The sequence below is a fragment of the Aquarana catesbeiana genome, linkage group LG12 (assembly GCF_042186555.1).
Source record: "Aquarana catesbeiana isolate 2022-GZ linkage group LG12, ASM4218655v1, whole genome shotgun sequence".
Taxonomy (NCBI): domain Eukaryota; kingdom Metazoa; phylum Chordata; class Amphibia; order Anura; family Ranidae; genus Aquarana; species Aquarana catesbeiana.
The window spans coordinates 8,187,191-8,201,805 of record NC_133335.1 but is presented as its reverse complement, the minus strand read 5'-3'; the positions used below and the strand labels follow the sequence as shown (position 1 = coordinate 8,201,805).

Below are 14,615 nucleotides of genomic sequence, written 5' to 3'. Positions count from 1 at the left end.
TTAAGCTTCCTAGTTGTATGGCCCCTTTCACTGGGGGAAGAAAATCGGAATGCCACACTCCCAAAAGAGCCCGAGTAGCAAACTGATGAAAGCAGCTTCATCTTGGCTTCATCTGAGTTGCGCCTCCAACGCGTTTTTTCTTAGAGGTGGGGATTTCCATGCCACAACCCCCTCCTTGTGTAGGTCACCAGATACAGTTGTGTTGGAGTGGCACCCTAAGCTTTCCAGTTGTATGGCCCCCATTCACTGGGTGGAAGAAAACTCGAATGCCGCACTCCCGAAAGAGCCCGAGTAGCAATGATGATGAAAGTGGCTTCAGCTTGGCTCCTTCTGTGCCAAGCCCTGATGCATTTTGTCCTGCACACAGGGCTAGGTCATGGAGGCAGGGATTTCCATGCCGGTCCCCTCCTTGTGTGGGTCACCAGATACAATTGGGTTGGAGAGCTGGAGTGGCACCCTAAGCTTTCCAGTTGTACGGCCCCCGTTCCTGCACACAGGGCTAGGTCATGGAGGCAGGTGTTTTCAATCCCGTCCCCTCCTTGTGTGCTTCACCAGATACAATTGGGATGGTGACCTGGAACAGCACCTTAAGTTGTGTGGTCCCATTCACTAGGGGGGTGGGTTAGCTTTTGCTGCAGCTGTGAAGCAAAGCATCTTGGCTGCGGCATGTGTACAGACATGAGCAATTGTGTGCCTTTGCTTAGGTGGGCAGTTGGGGGGTTGGTAAAACCGTGACTCAACCTCCTGCTTTTGTTCCCCATTGGCTGCACATCTTAATGAGTTCTTGATAATGAATACAGAACTCCATTACTTTGTATCTCCTTTATCTGCCTGGAGATCAGCTTTAAAAAAAAGGGCGTGAAACCAATTTACATGTTGATACTTCACATGTTTTACTAAGAACAATACCAATTACAGAGGTACAAACTGTCACAGCCGGCTACCTCGGATTACAGACACGTAGAGACGCTGCCAAATTACACGTGCCAGATGAGCATTTCTGCATCTTACTTTTCATACAATGAAGCCGTAAATGTTGTTCCCTTTTACAAAACAAAGTACAGCCGTGGCCAAAAGTTTGGAGAATGACACAAATATATTAATTTTCACAAAGTCTGCTGCCTCCGTTTTTATGATGGCAATTTGCATTTACTCCAGAATGTTATGAAGAGCGATCTGATGACTTGGAAAGTCCCTCTTTGTCATGAAAATAAACTTAATCACATAAAAAAAAAACATTTCCACTGCATTTTTGAAGAAGGCTTCAGGGCGCCCAAGAAAGTCCAGCAAGCGCCAGGGCCGTCTCCTACAGATGATTCAGCTGCGGGTTTGGAGGCACCACCAGGGCAGAGCTTGCTCGGGAATGGCAGCAGACAGGTGTGAGGACATCGGCACGCACAGTGAGGAGAAGACTTTTGGAGGATGGCCTGGTGTCAAAAAGGGCAACAAAGAAGCCACTTCTCTCCAGGAAAAACATCAGGGACAGACTGATATTCTGCAAAAGGTACAGGGATTGGACTGCTGAGGACTGGGGGGAAAGTAATTTTCTCTGATGAATCCCCTTTCTGATTGTTTGGGGCATCTGGAAAAAACCTTGTCCAGAGAAGAAAAGGTGAGCTCTACCATCAGTTATGTGTCATGCCAACAGTAAAGCATCCTGAGACCATTCATGTGTGGGGTTGCTTCTCAGCCAAGGGAGTGGGCTCACTCACAATTTTGCCTAAGAACACAGCCATGAATAAAGAATGGTACAAAAACATCCTCCGAGAGCAGCTTCTCCCAACCATCCAAGAACAGTTTGGTGAGGGACAATGCCTTTTCCAGCACGATGGAGCACCTTGCCATAACTAAGTAGCTTGGAGAACAAATCTGAAATTTGGGATCCATGGCCAGGAAACTCCCCAGACCTTTAATTGGGAACTGGTGGTCAATCCTCAAGAGGCGGGTGAACAAAAAAACCCCACAAATTCTGACAAACTCCAAGAATTGATTATGGAAGAATGGGGGGCCATCAGTCAGGATGTGGCCCAGAAGTTGACGGACAGCATGCCGGGAGGGGAATTGCAGAGTTCTTGAAAAAGAAGGGTCACCACTGCAAATATTGACTCTTTGCATAAACTTTGTCATTGTCAATAAAAGCCTTTGACACTTATGGAATGCTTGTAATTATACTTCAGTATCCAAAAAAAGATCCAAAAACACTAAAGCAGAAGACTTGTGAAATTTAATATATTTCTGTAAAGTTTTGGCCACGGCTATACATTGTGTTTTTATTTGTGTGTGTTATTGTTCCATCAATCAGAACGGAGTATGTGATTCCTGCGTGAAAGTAAAATAGTATGGCGGGGCTGTATTTAATCTAATGGGTACAACTTGTGTGACCCCCCCCCTCGGCATTGGGGAGGAAATGAGTTGTTGATGGATATTTCAGTATTATTTTAATTCTTTCGTTTTGCTTGACTTTTCATTTTTATATATTTTTTTGTGTTATGGGCTTATTTCTGTATTTTGTTTTATTTAACTACATTAAGAAATGTTTTTGTTTTCTGTACACTGCCTGGCTGAGATTTTAAACAAATTGCAAACGCATTAAACGATCGAACAGCTTTCATCAGTTCAAATTCTGCTGCCAGTATGACTCATTTTGGTGGAGCTCGGTGCGATTTTGCTCATAGCAAATAATTCACATCTGATTGGATCCCTGTCCTTTTCCTTTACACTTAGGGCCCTGTTAACAGCACAGCTCACATTTTAGGGGCCATTCACACTAGGAACTGCATGTGGATCGCGCTGCGTGCTCCTGTGCGATTCACTTGAAGTTTTGTGCAGTGCCATTTCAGGCGATTTTCATTTTGAATGAGGAGATAAAAGTGATACTAAAGTGTCTTTTTTTTTGGTTATTTTGAAACGTGGATGGTAGATATTGTAGCGCTAACAAGTGAGCACATATATCGATATATAAGTGAAACAGTGCAAAAATCAAATATACAAATGTAACATATATAGAGATGTGAAAAAGTCCACAGTGGTGTAGTGGATAGCACTTTCACCTAGCAGTAAGAAGGGTCGCTGGTTCGAATCCCAACCACGACACTGCCTGCCTGGAGTTTGTATGTTCTCCCTGTGCCTGCGTGGGTTTCCTCCGGGTACTCCGGTTTCCTCCCACACTCCAAAGACATGCTGGTAGGTTAATTAGATCCTGTCTAAATTGTCCCTAGTATGTATGAATGTGAGTTAGGCACCTTAGATTGTAAGCTCCTTGAGGGTAGGGACTGATGTGAATGTACAATGTATATGTAAAGCGCAAATTGACGGCGCTATATAAGTACCTGAAAGAAAGGTAAAAATCTTTAAAAGAGGCATTATACGTCAACCACCAAATGATGTTAAATCAAGGATGGAATGAGCTAGCATTGTCCGGTGTGGGATGCATCAAAAATGGTAAATCTTCATCCAAAAAGAGAGGTGTATATACTATGTATTTACCAGAACAGGTGGACTCGAGTATCAGCGACAACGAGTCATAAAGGCAAGGGCGTCGGAATCGGTGGATGAATGTAACTCCAAGGGTTCCAGAACCTCAAAGTACGAATCCTGGGGTGTTGTATTTAACCACCAAACGAACTTCCGATAGGAGAATCATGCTGGACCTTAGATGTGGAGAGACCGGCTGGACCGCAAGGCAACTCTCATCCAGATGGTTATGTAGAGAAAAAATTAGGGCTGTGGAAATTAACTAATAATTCCTCGATTAATCATTAATTTTTTTGATCAATCAAAATTCTTTGTACTCGCCTCTCCGCCGGCTTCAGGGAGTTCCGTCGGAGATCCGGTGACGTCACGGACATCGACGTCACCGGAGTCCTCCCCCCCCTTCCCCAAGTGCCTCTGTCTGCTAACGAAGGGAAGGGCGGAGGAGTCCGGTGACGTCGATGTCCGTGACGTCACCGGACAGCCTGGACAGTGATGGTAAATATGGATGTGGTTAACTGGGATCATTCAGTGAGCTAAATGTAGGAAAATTTGATAACCTCCGTTTCAATATACTAGATAAGTTTTATAATTAAAGTTAAACTAGCTTTCTACGTTTTTCTTAAAGTTAAATTACTTACATCAGCGCTACAGTTTGAATTTAAAACATATTTGTGTGAACTGTGAAGTTAAGTCATGGACTGTGGACACTAGTGTCGGGTGATTGTATATAGTGTATACCACATTTACCACTGACTAATGCAGAGTTGCAATCCAAGGAGATTACCTAAAAGTAGTTGGATCTGTACGTGCGTTATAATTAATCAAAATTAATCGATTAAAAAAAAACTCGATTAATCGAACACGAAAATTTTAATCAGTAACAGCCCTAGAAAAAATGCTTTCTTATGGTGTAGGTCAAAATGTATTTCTAAAAACCAGCATACAGAAATAAAAGTAAAAAACTGTGATCACAGGATAAAATTCAGGGCAATGTGGGGAGCGATAAGCCAAGACTGACGCATTTCTTCTCAAAGTACTTCAACTGGGAAGTCCTTTGGGACGAAACACGTCGGGCTTGTCTTATCGCGTTTTTTTTCTTTACATAACCATCTGGATGAGAATTGCCTTGCGGTCCAGCCGGTCTCTCCACACCTGAGTCACCCTTGCCTTTATGACTCGTTGTCGCTGACACTCGAGTCCACCTGTTCTGGTAAGAGTATATACACCCCTCTTTTTAGTTGAAGATTTAATGCCTCTTTTAAAGATCTTCACATTTATTGGACTTTCACATCTCCATATATGTTACATTTGTATATTTGATTTTCACTTATATATCGATATATGTGTTCACTTGTTAGCGCTACAATATCTACCATCCACGTTTCATATGTTTGTCACATTGTTAATGTAGCAGCTTTTTTCTTTTTATTTAAAATTAGAGCAGTAATTTTCATATCTACATTATTTATTTTGAAACAAACAAAAAAAAAAGTTATGTTTACCTGCTCTGTAATGGATTTGCACCAGAGGCCCAGATCCTCCTCTTCTTGGTTCCCTCACCGACACTCCTGGCCCCTCCCTCCTCTTGAGTGCCCCCCACTTGCTATGGGCACCCGAGCCGCAGCTCCGCGTGTCCGTTCAGACACGGAGCCGCAGCCCACCCCCGCCCCCCTCTCTCTCCTCATTGGCTCGCTGACTTTGACAGCAGCTGGAGCCAATGGCGTACGTAGGTTGTGGTTGGTCGGTAGAAGGATGACTATGGTGTCAGCCAGGCATTGTACTTCTCACACGCATGCATGTCGTTTTTTATTATCTGATTCGCTTTTGCTTACTATACGTTGACATTTTTTATTTTGTTGCGGTCTTTTGTCCATGCACATGTGTTTTGAACCCAATCCTGTCTCTCTTGCCTACATTTCAGTCAGAGCTAAGACATGGTCCGTTTTACTATATGAAGCAGCCACTCACCACAGACCCTGTTGATGTTGTACCGCAGGACGGGCGCAATGACTTCTACTGCTGGGTTTGTCACCGAGAAGGTCAAGTTCTATGCTGTGAGCTCTGCCCAAGAGTTTATCACGCTAAGTGTCTGAAACTGACCGCTGAGCCTGAGGGCGACTGGTTTTGTCCTGAATGTGAGGTGAGGCCCCCACGCCATGAAGCGCGCTTTAATTATCGGAACAGGAGAACTCCAGGCTTGGGTATTCAATAACCGCACCCAGAAAAATGGCCAAAACGTTATGAAAACAAACGAAAACAAAAAAAAAGGGCCAAAACGCCCTCTCCTTGCAGGAACTTTGACTTCTAGCTCTTGCTGAGTTCGTTCTTTTTTGAAACACCGCATTAAGAAAGTAGTTCCTGTGCATACAGCCAACCAATCAGCAACAGGTATTGCACTACATCAAAGGTTGCCACACTTGGGTTCCATGCACACTTGTGTTGACTTTGGCTTTAATTGTTGCACAAATGTCGCATTGATAACATTAAGATGTGAATTTGGAGAGTTCACAATACAGTCTATGGCACTCAGGTCGCACCAAAGTGGTGCAGGATCCTTTTTACTTTTAAGTCGCATAGATTTTATTGGCTTCCATTGAAATGCATGGGCTGTTACTTTACGGGGTTGATTTGCTAAAACTGGAGAGTGCAAAATCTGGTGCAGCTGTGCATGGTAGCCAATCAGCTTCTAACGTCAGCTTGTTCAATTTAAGAGGTTGTAAACCCTCAAGGTTTTTCACCTTAATGCATTCTGTGCTTTAAGGTGAAAAACCTTTTTGTAGTGCAGCTGCCCCCCCCCCGAGCCCCCTTTTTACTTACCTGAACCCGATCGTTCCAGCGACGGGGATGAACAGAGCAGCTCCAGTCGCTGTCTCAGGTCCTCATTGGCTGGTTTGATCGCAGCAGGAGCATTGGCTCTCGCTGCTGTCAATCAAAGCCAGTGACACGGGGCGGGGCCAAGTCCTGCTGTCTGTGTCAATGGGCAAACATTTTCTTGGGCCCCCCCTCTTCCATGTAATTTCGCTCTCCACCTGCTCTGAGACATACAATAAATAGTAGTTAGACTCAGTTCACTGAATCAAATCCAGGCAGCGATTTTAAATGATCGCCAGAGGTTACAGTATATTACCGCTCACTGACTGGCTGCTAGAGGTTACATCACACATTATGGCTCACTGATTATTTGCTAGAGGTTACAGCACATGACTTCTGCTTGTTGATTGGTTGCTAGAGATTACTGTACATCAATACTGCTCACTGATTGGTTTTTAGAGGTTACTGCACATCCTTACTGCTCAATGATTGGTTGCAAGAGGTTAGTGCACATCATTACTGCTTACTGATTGGTTGCTAAAGGATGCAGCACATCATCTCCTCATTACCTACACACTATAAATTGGAGAGGTGAGGGCACCCATCAGTAGACAGAAAACTCCTAGGGATCCTAGGACTCCTGGGATCAGTGGCAATGCTGGGGGGTTGATGGGATCAGTGGCAGTGGTGGGGGGGATGGGATTAGTTAGGAGGCAGTACACTGTGGCAAATTCTGAATCATGTAGAGCAAAGCTGGAAATGTTTGGCAAGTATATAGTGGGGGATTCTACACTGACCACCAATGTGAGGGGAAATTTACACTGACAGCCATGTAACGGGGGGATTTTACGCCACCCAGCAGTATAAAGAGGGATTTCTATACCGACACCAGTGTAATAGGAGCATTTACACCAATCACCAGTGTAAGGGGGAATATACAATGACCTCCATGTGAGGGGGAATTTACACTGACAACCATTATCGAGGAGATCTGTACTGACCACCAATGTAAGGTGACACTTCTGCAATGACCACCAATGTAAAGGGGGATTTACACTGACCACCAATGTAAAGGGGAATTTACACTGACCACCAATGTAAAGGGGAATTTACACTGACCACCAATGTAAAGGGGAATTTACACTGACCACCAATGTAAAGGGGAATTTACACTGACCACCAATGTAAAGGGGGATTTACACTGACCCCCAATGTAAGGGGGACCTTCACACTGGCCACTAGTGTGAATGAAAGGATTGTACACCGAGCCCCAGTGTAATGAGACGATTTACACTGACCACCAATGTAACTGAGATATTTAGCCTGCGTTCACATTTCTTTGTGTCGGGAACGTTTGCAGAATTACTTTCCTGACACCACAGAAATGTGCCGCCCTTTAGCAGATACACAGCAGTACCATTAATTGTTAATGACACCCCCACACATCTGCTGAGATGTGTGTATTCATATCCACCAAAATTCACAGTGCTGTGGCCCCATGTTATTTTGAAAAAGGGTTCCACGTCCAATTTTCTCACCTTTGCACAACAGGCTGATGTTAGGCTTAATGACCACAGTTGTAGGCAGGACTTTCAAGCATGGCCCTTTACCAGTGGGCGGCATTCAGCAGAAGTGGTGGTGGATATGTCCTCAGGGGGCATGTTATAAATATCAATGCTGCGGTCCGCGACTATTTACATATTAATGCCGCCGCTATTTACATATCAATGCCGGTTATTTACATGTAAACACAGGGTCTACAGGTGAGCCATCTGTACATGGCAATAGGGCAGAGTTGGGCAGCATTAGTAACAGAACTTTACACTGAGACGAGGGAATTTAAACTGGGATAGTTGGCAAGTATGAGGCAGCTGCTTTGCGCCCCACAACAATGATGGGGCCCAGGGCAGCTGCCCCTTTTGCCTTGCCTTAAAGACGGCCCTGTGCACAGCTGCCCCAGATTTTGCACTCTCCAGTTTTAGTGAATCAACCCCTATGTGTCCAAAGTAGCATGGCAAGTCACACAAGTGCAAATGGAGCCTTCAGGGAGATGTATGGGGTTAATTACAAAAAACAAACATCTATGCTCACCTCTGTGCTGAGAGCGGAGCGATCCCATGACCGCTGATTGCTCAGCTCTGGGTCTTCCGGGAGCGAAGAGCAGTCACCTCTCTACGCTCCTTTCCCTCCAGTGCTTACTGGAGTGCCAGATAGGAGAGGGGGCGGGTGCAGCTGGATTAGACTCTCAGCCTTGCATTGAGCCAGAGGCAGCTGTCAATGAGGCAGCTAGGTGGATCCCGACAATATGGTCAGGATCCTTCCAGAGCCTGAAGCAGGTCTCTGTGACATCAGTTGATAGCAGGCAATAGTCCGCTGTTGGCTGACTCTGCTTCACAAGAGAGCAAAGGTAGGTTCACCCTTGTGACCCACAAGAGAAGTATTTCTTGCAATCTGTGTTCCATTAGGGAGGTTTTTACTTTACTTCCTGTCTTGTAGACACAACAGGAAGTGAGGTAACATAAATGTCACCCGAGCAATTGTCCCAGTTGGAAGATTTCTCCCTTTTTATTGCTGTTTTTGATGACAACAGTGACTGAAGTGCCACACCATGGAGTCTAAGCCTTGTGTATGGAGGAATCCCCATTGCCAGGACTGCATTCTGACGGCACATTCTGACGGCACACCCACCACTGTGGCTGCAGCTGACTGAGGATCATTTCCCTTTTTGTCATAAGTCAAACAGTTGGCTACCGTCAAGCAGGGGCGGCCACACATTGATCAGTGTATGGCTATTTGTAGGCTTGGTGGGGGCTTTGTGACAGTACACTGAGATGGGGGAATTCCTTCAAATTATTGTTTTGAATCAGAAGAAACTACATATTTAAAAAAATAAACCCCCAGAATGACTTATTTTATAATAGAAATGGCAGTACTGGAGTTCTCCTGTATCTTTTATATGGTTTTTATTTCACTTTCTATGTAATGATGTTATAGCAAAAAATGAATTTTTTATGTTCTGTTATGTCTTCTAAGCACCAGCAAAATGCAATGCGGGGGGATTTACTAAAATTAGAGCACTCAGAATCTGATGAAGCTTTGCATGGTGACCAATCAGCTTCTGACTTCAGCTTGTTCAATTACCCACTTCCCGCCCGCGCTATATTCAATACATGGCCTTCCAGCCATTCTCTAGTTCTAGAAGGGGGGTCTCTGGCCCGTAGGATGCGCATGGGAAACTCTCTGGGGTTAATTCACTAAAACTGGAGAGTACAAAATCTGGTGCAGCTGTGCATGATAGCCAATCAGTTTCTAACTTCAGCTTGTTCAATTAACCACTTCCCGCCCGCGTTATATTGCGTATAGGGCCTCACGGCCCTTCTCTGGTTCTGGGAGGGTGTCCCTGGACGTTGTCCCGTGTGCGCGTTTCCTGCGCACCCCATCTGGTGGAACTCTGTGACCAAAAGTAAGCTCTATCTGTCTCAAAAAAAAATGATAAAAATTTCATTTTGGTACAATGTTACATGACTGAGTAATTGTCATTCAAAGTGTGACAGCGCTGAAATTTGAAAATTAGTCCGGGCAGGAAGGGGGTGAAAGTTTCCGGTATTGAAGTGGTTAAGCTTTGACAATAAAACCTGGAAGCTGATTGGCTACCATGCAGATGAAGACCCCCCCCCCCGATGAAGCAGACTGTTGGTCTTGTAGTCTGAGGTTAGAAGTGACCTTACCCCTGGGCTCCAGGCTTTACCAGTTATAGCTGGGCACAATCCTATACCTTGTCCTATCATTGGGTTGAATCGGACAGGATTGAGGTCAGGGGCATAACTAGAAATAGCAGGGCCCCATAGCAAAATGTTGTATGGGGCCCCCCTGCAAACAGCCCCCCCCCCCCCCCCCCCCACAGCTGCCCTAGTGTCAATGCAGCGTGACCTGTGCCACATATAGCGTGACCTGTGCACAATGCAGCATGACCTGTGCCCCATACAGCGTGACCTGTGCCCCATGCAGCGTGACCTGTGCCCCATACAGCGTGACCTGTGCCCCATACAGCGTGACCTATGCCCCATGCAGCGTGACCTATGCCCCATGCAGCGTGACCTATGCCCCATGCAGCGTGACCTGTGCCCAATGCAGCGTGACCTGTGCCCAATGCAGCGTGACCTGTGCCCAATGCAGCGTGACCTGTGCCCCATACAGCGTGACCTGTGCCCAATGCAGCGTGACCTGTGCCCCCATACAATGTGACCTGTGCCCCATACAGCATGACCCGTGCCCAATGCAGCGTGACCTGTGCCCCCATACAACGTGACCTGTGCCCCATACAGCATGACCTGTGCCTAATGCAGCGTGACCTGTGCCCCATACAGCGTGACTTGTGCCCAATGCAGCGTGACCTGTGCCCCATACAGCGTGACCTGTGCCCCATACAGCATGACCTGTGCCTAATGCAGCGTGACCTGTGCCCCATACAGCGTGACCTGTGCCCAATGCAGCGTGACCTGTGCCCCATACAGCGTGACCTGTGCCCCATACAGCGTGACCTGTGCCCAATACAGCGTGACCTGTGCCCAATGCAGTGTGACCTGTGCCCAATACAGCCTGGTCTGCCTGTGCCCCATACAGCCTCACCTGTGCAGAGGAAGAGGCAAGCCACCCGGATCAGCAGAGAGCGGGATTGCCCGCTGTAATAGCTTTCATTTGAATTTCCCATCTTCCCGGGGCTCATCGTCACATAGCCCCACCTCTTGGCCTGATGCCTTGGATGACGTCACACGTCCCGCATTGGATTGGCGTTCTGTCTGTTACGTGAGCCCCGGGAACACTGGAAGTTCTAATGAAAGCTATTACAGCGGGCAATTCAGCTCTCTGCTGATCCGGGTGGCTTGCCTCTTCCTCTGCACAGATGAGGCTGTATTGGGCACAGGTCACGCTGCATTGGGCACAGGTCACAGCTTGCCTCTTCCTCTCCTCTCTCTTCCCCTGGCTGGGAGACTGTGCCAGCGGTGCACTCATCCTCACTGGGCCCCACTTGGCTGCGGGCCCCATAGCGCCCACATGGGTCGCTATGGTGGTAGTTGCGCCCCTGATTGAGGTCTGGAAGTGAGTGGAGAGAGTCCAATGTACTGAGCAACGAGATTAGTTGGATTTTTTTTTTTTCGTTTTTACACCTGTGATGGAGGCAGAGGCATATTTGCAAAAGCTAAATGGCTGCCAAGGGACTACAGGTCCCAGAATTTCCTGCCAATAGACTGCAACATTGTAACTTTGTAGAGAGTCACAAGGTGAGAGGCTGCAACATTGTAACTTTGTAGAGAGTCACAAGGTGAGAGGCTGCAACATTGTAACTTTGTAGAGAGTCACAATAATGATTGTATATATGCAGTATAAATGATCCTGCTGGATTAGGTTGTCCCTAATTATTTTTATTATCATACGGGATTTATATAGCGCCAGCAGTTTGTGTAGTGTTTTGCAATATAAAATTACAACACAATAAAATACAAGAGGATTAAGAGGGCCCTGTTCATAAGAGCTTACAATCTAATGGATATACGTATATCCGGATATGTTTTTAGATTCTCTAAACTCGGCAAGGGGATGTCTGTCCCTGGTTTGTCCCCAAAGCCTATCAGTATGAGGTTATGTTACATTATTAAGAAGTAAGCAATGGAAGTATTCTTTCCATTGGGATCAGTTACCACCTTCTCAGTGGCTGTGGCCGTTAAACTGCCCCATAAACACGAGACTGCAGGTGGAGGAGCTGACTGCTGAGCAATCGTTATGTTCCATTACTGCATACATTTGTGCACTGCGCAGTCACTGCCTGCTTCGGCCTTTTCTTATCAGAATGTTAGCAAATGGCCAAGTAAACAAATGATCTGAAACTGCCAGCTTACAGCCAGTTTCAAATTCCTCACAAGCTGAGGCCTGATCCTTCTGATCCGAACACACTTTAGAAGGGCTAAATATAGAAGCTCCTCGGGATTTGTCTGAGCTTTATACAATCCTTTGCAGCCAATTTTAGCAGGTTTTTCATAGTGTCTCTTGAAGACCTTAGGGTGTGTTGTAGCATTCTGCAGCATGCTGCCTCCCTGCCATGTGTGCATTTTGGGGATGAGGGATGAGGCTTCAGGGAGCTGAGAAAGAGGAGATTGGGGGGGGGGGGGGGTTGAGTGCAAGAACCAGGGAACACAGTGGATGTATTTCCCAAGGCCATCTTCTCCAGTGTACATGGACATTGGGGCGCAGTCTCCTTGTATTTCTCAAGGACATCTTCTCCAGTGTACATGGACATTGGGGCGCAGTCTCCTTGTATTTCCCAAGGACATCTTCTCTGGTGTACATGGGCACTGGGGCGCAGTCTCCTTGTATTTCCCAAGGACATCTTCTCCGGTGTACATGGACATTGGGGCGCAGTCTCCTTGTATTTCCCAAGGCCATCTTCTCCAGTGTACATGGACATTGGGGTGCAGTCTCCTTGTATTTCCCAAGGACATCTTCTCCGGTGTACATGGGCATTGGGCTGCAGTCTCCTTGTATTTCCCAAGGACATCTTCTCCGGTGTACATGGGCATTGAGGTGCAGTCTCCTTGTATTTCCCAAGGCCATCTTCTCCAGTGTACATGGGCATTGGGGTGCAGTCTCCTTGTATTTCCCAAGGCCATCTTCTCCAGTGTACATGGACATTGGGGCGCAGTCTCCTTGTATTTCCCAAGGACATCTTCTCCGGTGTACATGGGCACTGGGGCGCAGTCTCCTTGTATTTCCCAAGGACATCTTCTCCGGTGTACATGGGCATTGGGGTGCAGTCTCCTTGTATTTCCCAAGGACAGCTTCTCCGGTGTACATGGGCATTGGGGTGCAGTCTCCTTGTATTTCCCAAGGACATCTTCTCCGGTGTACATGGGCATTGGGGTGCAGTCTCCTTGTATTTCCCAAGGACATCTTCTCCGGTGTACATGGGCATTGGGGTGCAGTCTCCTTTTATTTCCCAAGGACATCTTCTCCAGTGTACATGGGCATTGGGGTGCAGTCTCCTTTATGTTTGGCTGTTGCCCACCTTTAGTGGTTTGAGGCTCCTGTTGCACTAATGGTGTTACTGTAAGAAAATAAAAACATTTTACCATTTATCCCCAGAAAGCAGTGTGTGCTGTGTTATATTTTCATGGTGTCTGGCTCTTATTGATGTTAAATATTTTGTGAATTCTCTTTACAGAAAATTACGGTAGCAGAATGTATAGAGACGCAGAGTAAAGCGATGACCATGCTGACTATAGAACAGCTCTCTTACTTGCTAAAATTTGCACTACAGAAGATGAAGCAGCCAGGGGTAAGTCTGCTGACATGGGCATTATTCTCATGACTGCAACTCCACAATTCCTCCTTGTCTTGATTAATAATATATATATGGGTAGTCACCATCAGCTCTCATTGAGGACCAGTGTTCAATGCCAATGTCACCCTCTTGAGATCTGAGAATCTTGAGGTATCATGAAGAGAACAAAGCAGAAGACCTAGTGCATTACCATCAACATTTTATTAGGGAATGAAAACCAATGAGGTTGATTTACTAAAACTGGAGAGCGGAAAATCTAGTGCAGCTGTGCTTGGTGGCAAATCCGCTTCTAATGTCAGCTTGTTTAATTAACCACCTCAATACCGGGCAATTGCACCCCCTTATTGCCCAGGTCATTTTTCAGCTTTTAGCGCTGTCACACTTTGAATGACAATTGCGCGGTCATGCTACACTGTAACCATGTGAAATTGTTATAAATTATAAATATATATGTTTCTTCACACAAATAGAGCTTTATTTTGGTGGTATTTAATTACTTCTGGAATTTTTATTTTTTCCTGAAAAAAAAAAAGGAAGTTTTTCTTAATTTCACTTCACTGATGGGCGCCGATGAGGCAGCACTGTTGGGCGCTGATGAGGCGGCACTTATGGGCACTGATTAGGTGGCACTGATGAGCACTGATAGGTGGCACTGGTGGGCATTGATAGGTGGCATTGATGGGCAGCAGTGATGGGCATTGATGAGCAGCACTGATAGCCAGCACTGACTGGCATCACTGATGGCAACTGATTGCTGGCACTTGTGGGCACTGATTGCTGGCACTTGTGGGCACAGATTAGTGGCAATTGTGGGCACTGGTTGTCACTGATTGCTGGCAGTAATGGGCAATCATTGCTGGCACTGGTGGGCACCTAATTGTAAACAGGGCACTGATGATCAGTGGGGGTCATGTGAGTTCCATCTCTTGGAATGAATTAACGCCTAAGAGTTTGACGCCTGTAAAAGCTTTAGACACTTTTTTACAAGCATCAG

At 46.1% G+C, this 14,615-nt stretch overlaps 1 protein-coding gene across 1 annotated transcript in view; it reads left to right on the top strand.

Moving 5' to 3' along the window:
* ZMYND8 (zinc finger MYND-type containing 8) overlaps positions 1 to 14,615 on the top strand; it is a gene marked incomplete in the record, with an annotated part of 135,090 nt that overhangs the window by 72,892 nt on the left and 47,583 nt on the right. Inside the window, 2 exon segments of the mRNA XM_073607203.1 lie at positions 5,396 to 5,614; positions 13,502 to 13,615. Of these exon segments, the coding sequence (XP_073463304.1) occupies positions 5,396 to 5,614; positions 13,502 to 13,615 (333 nt within the window).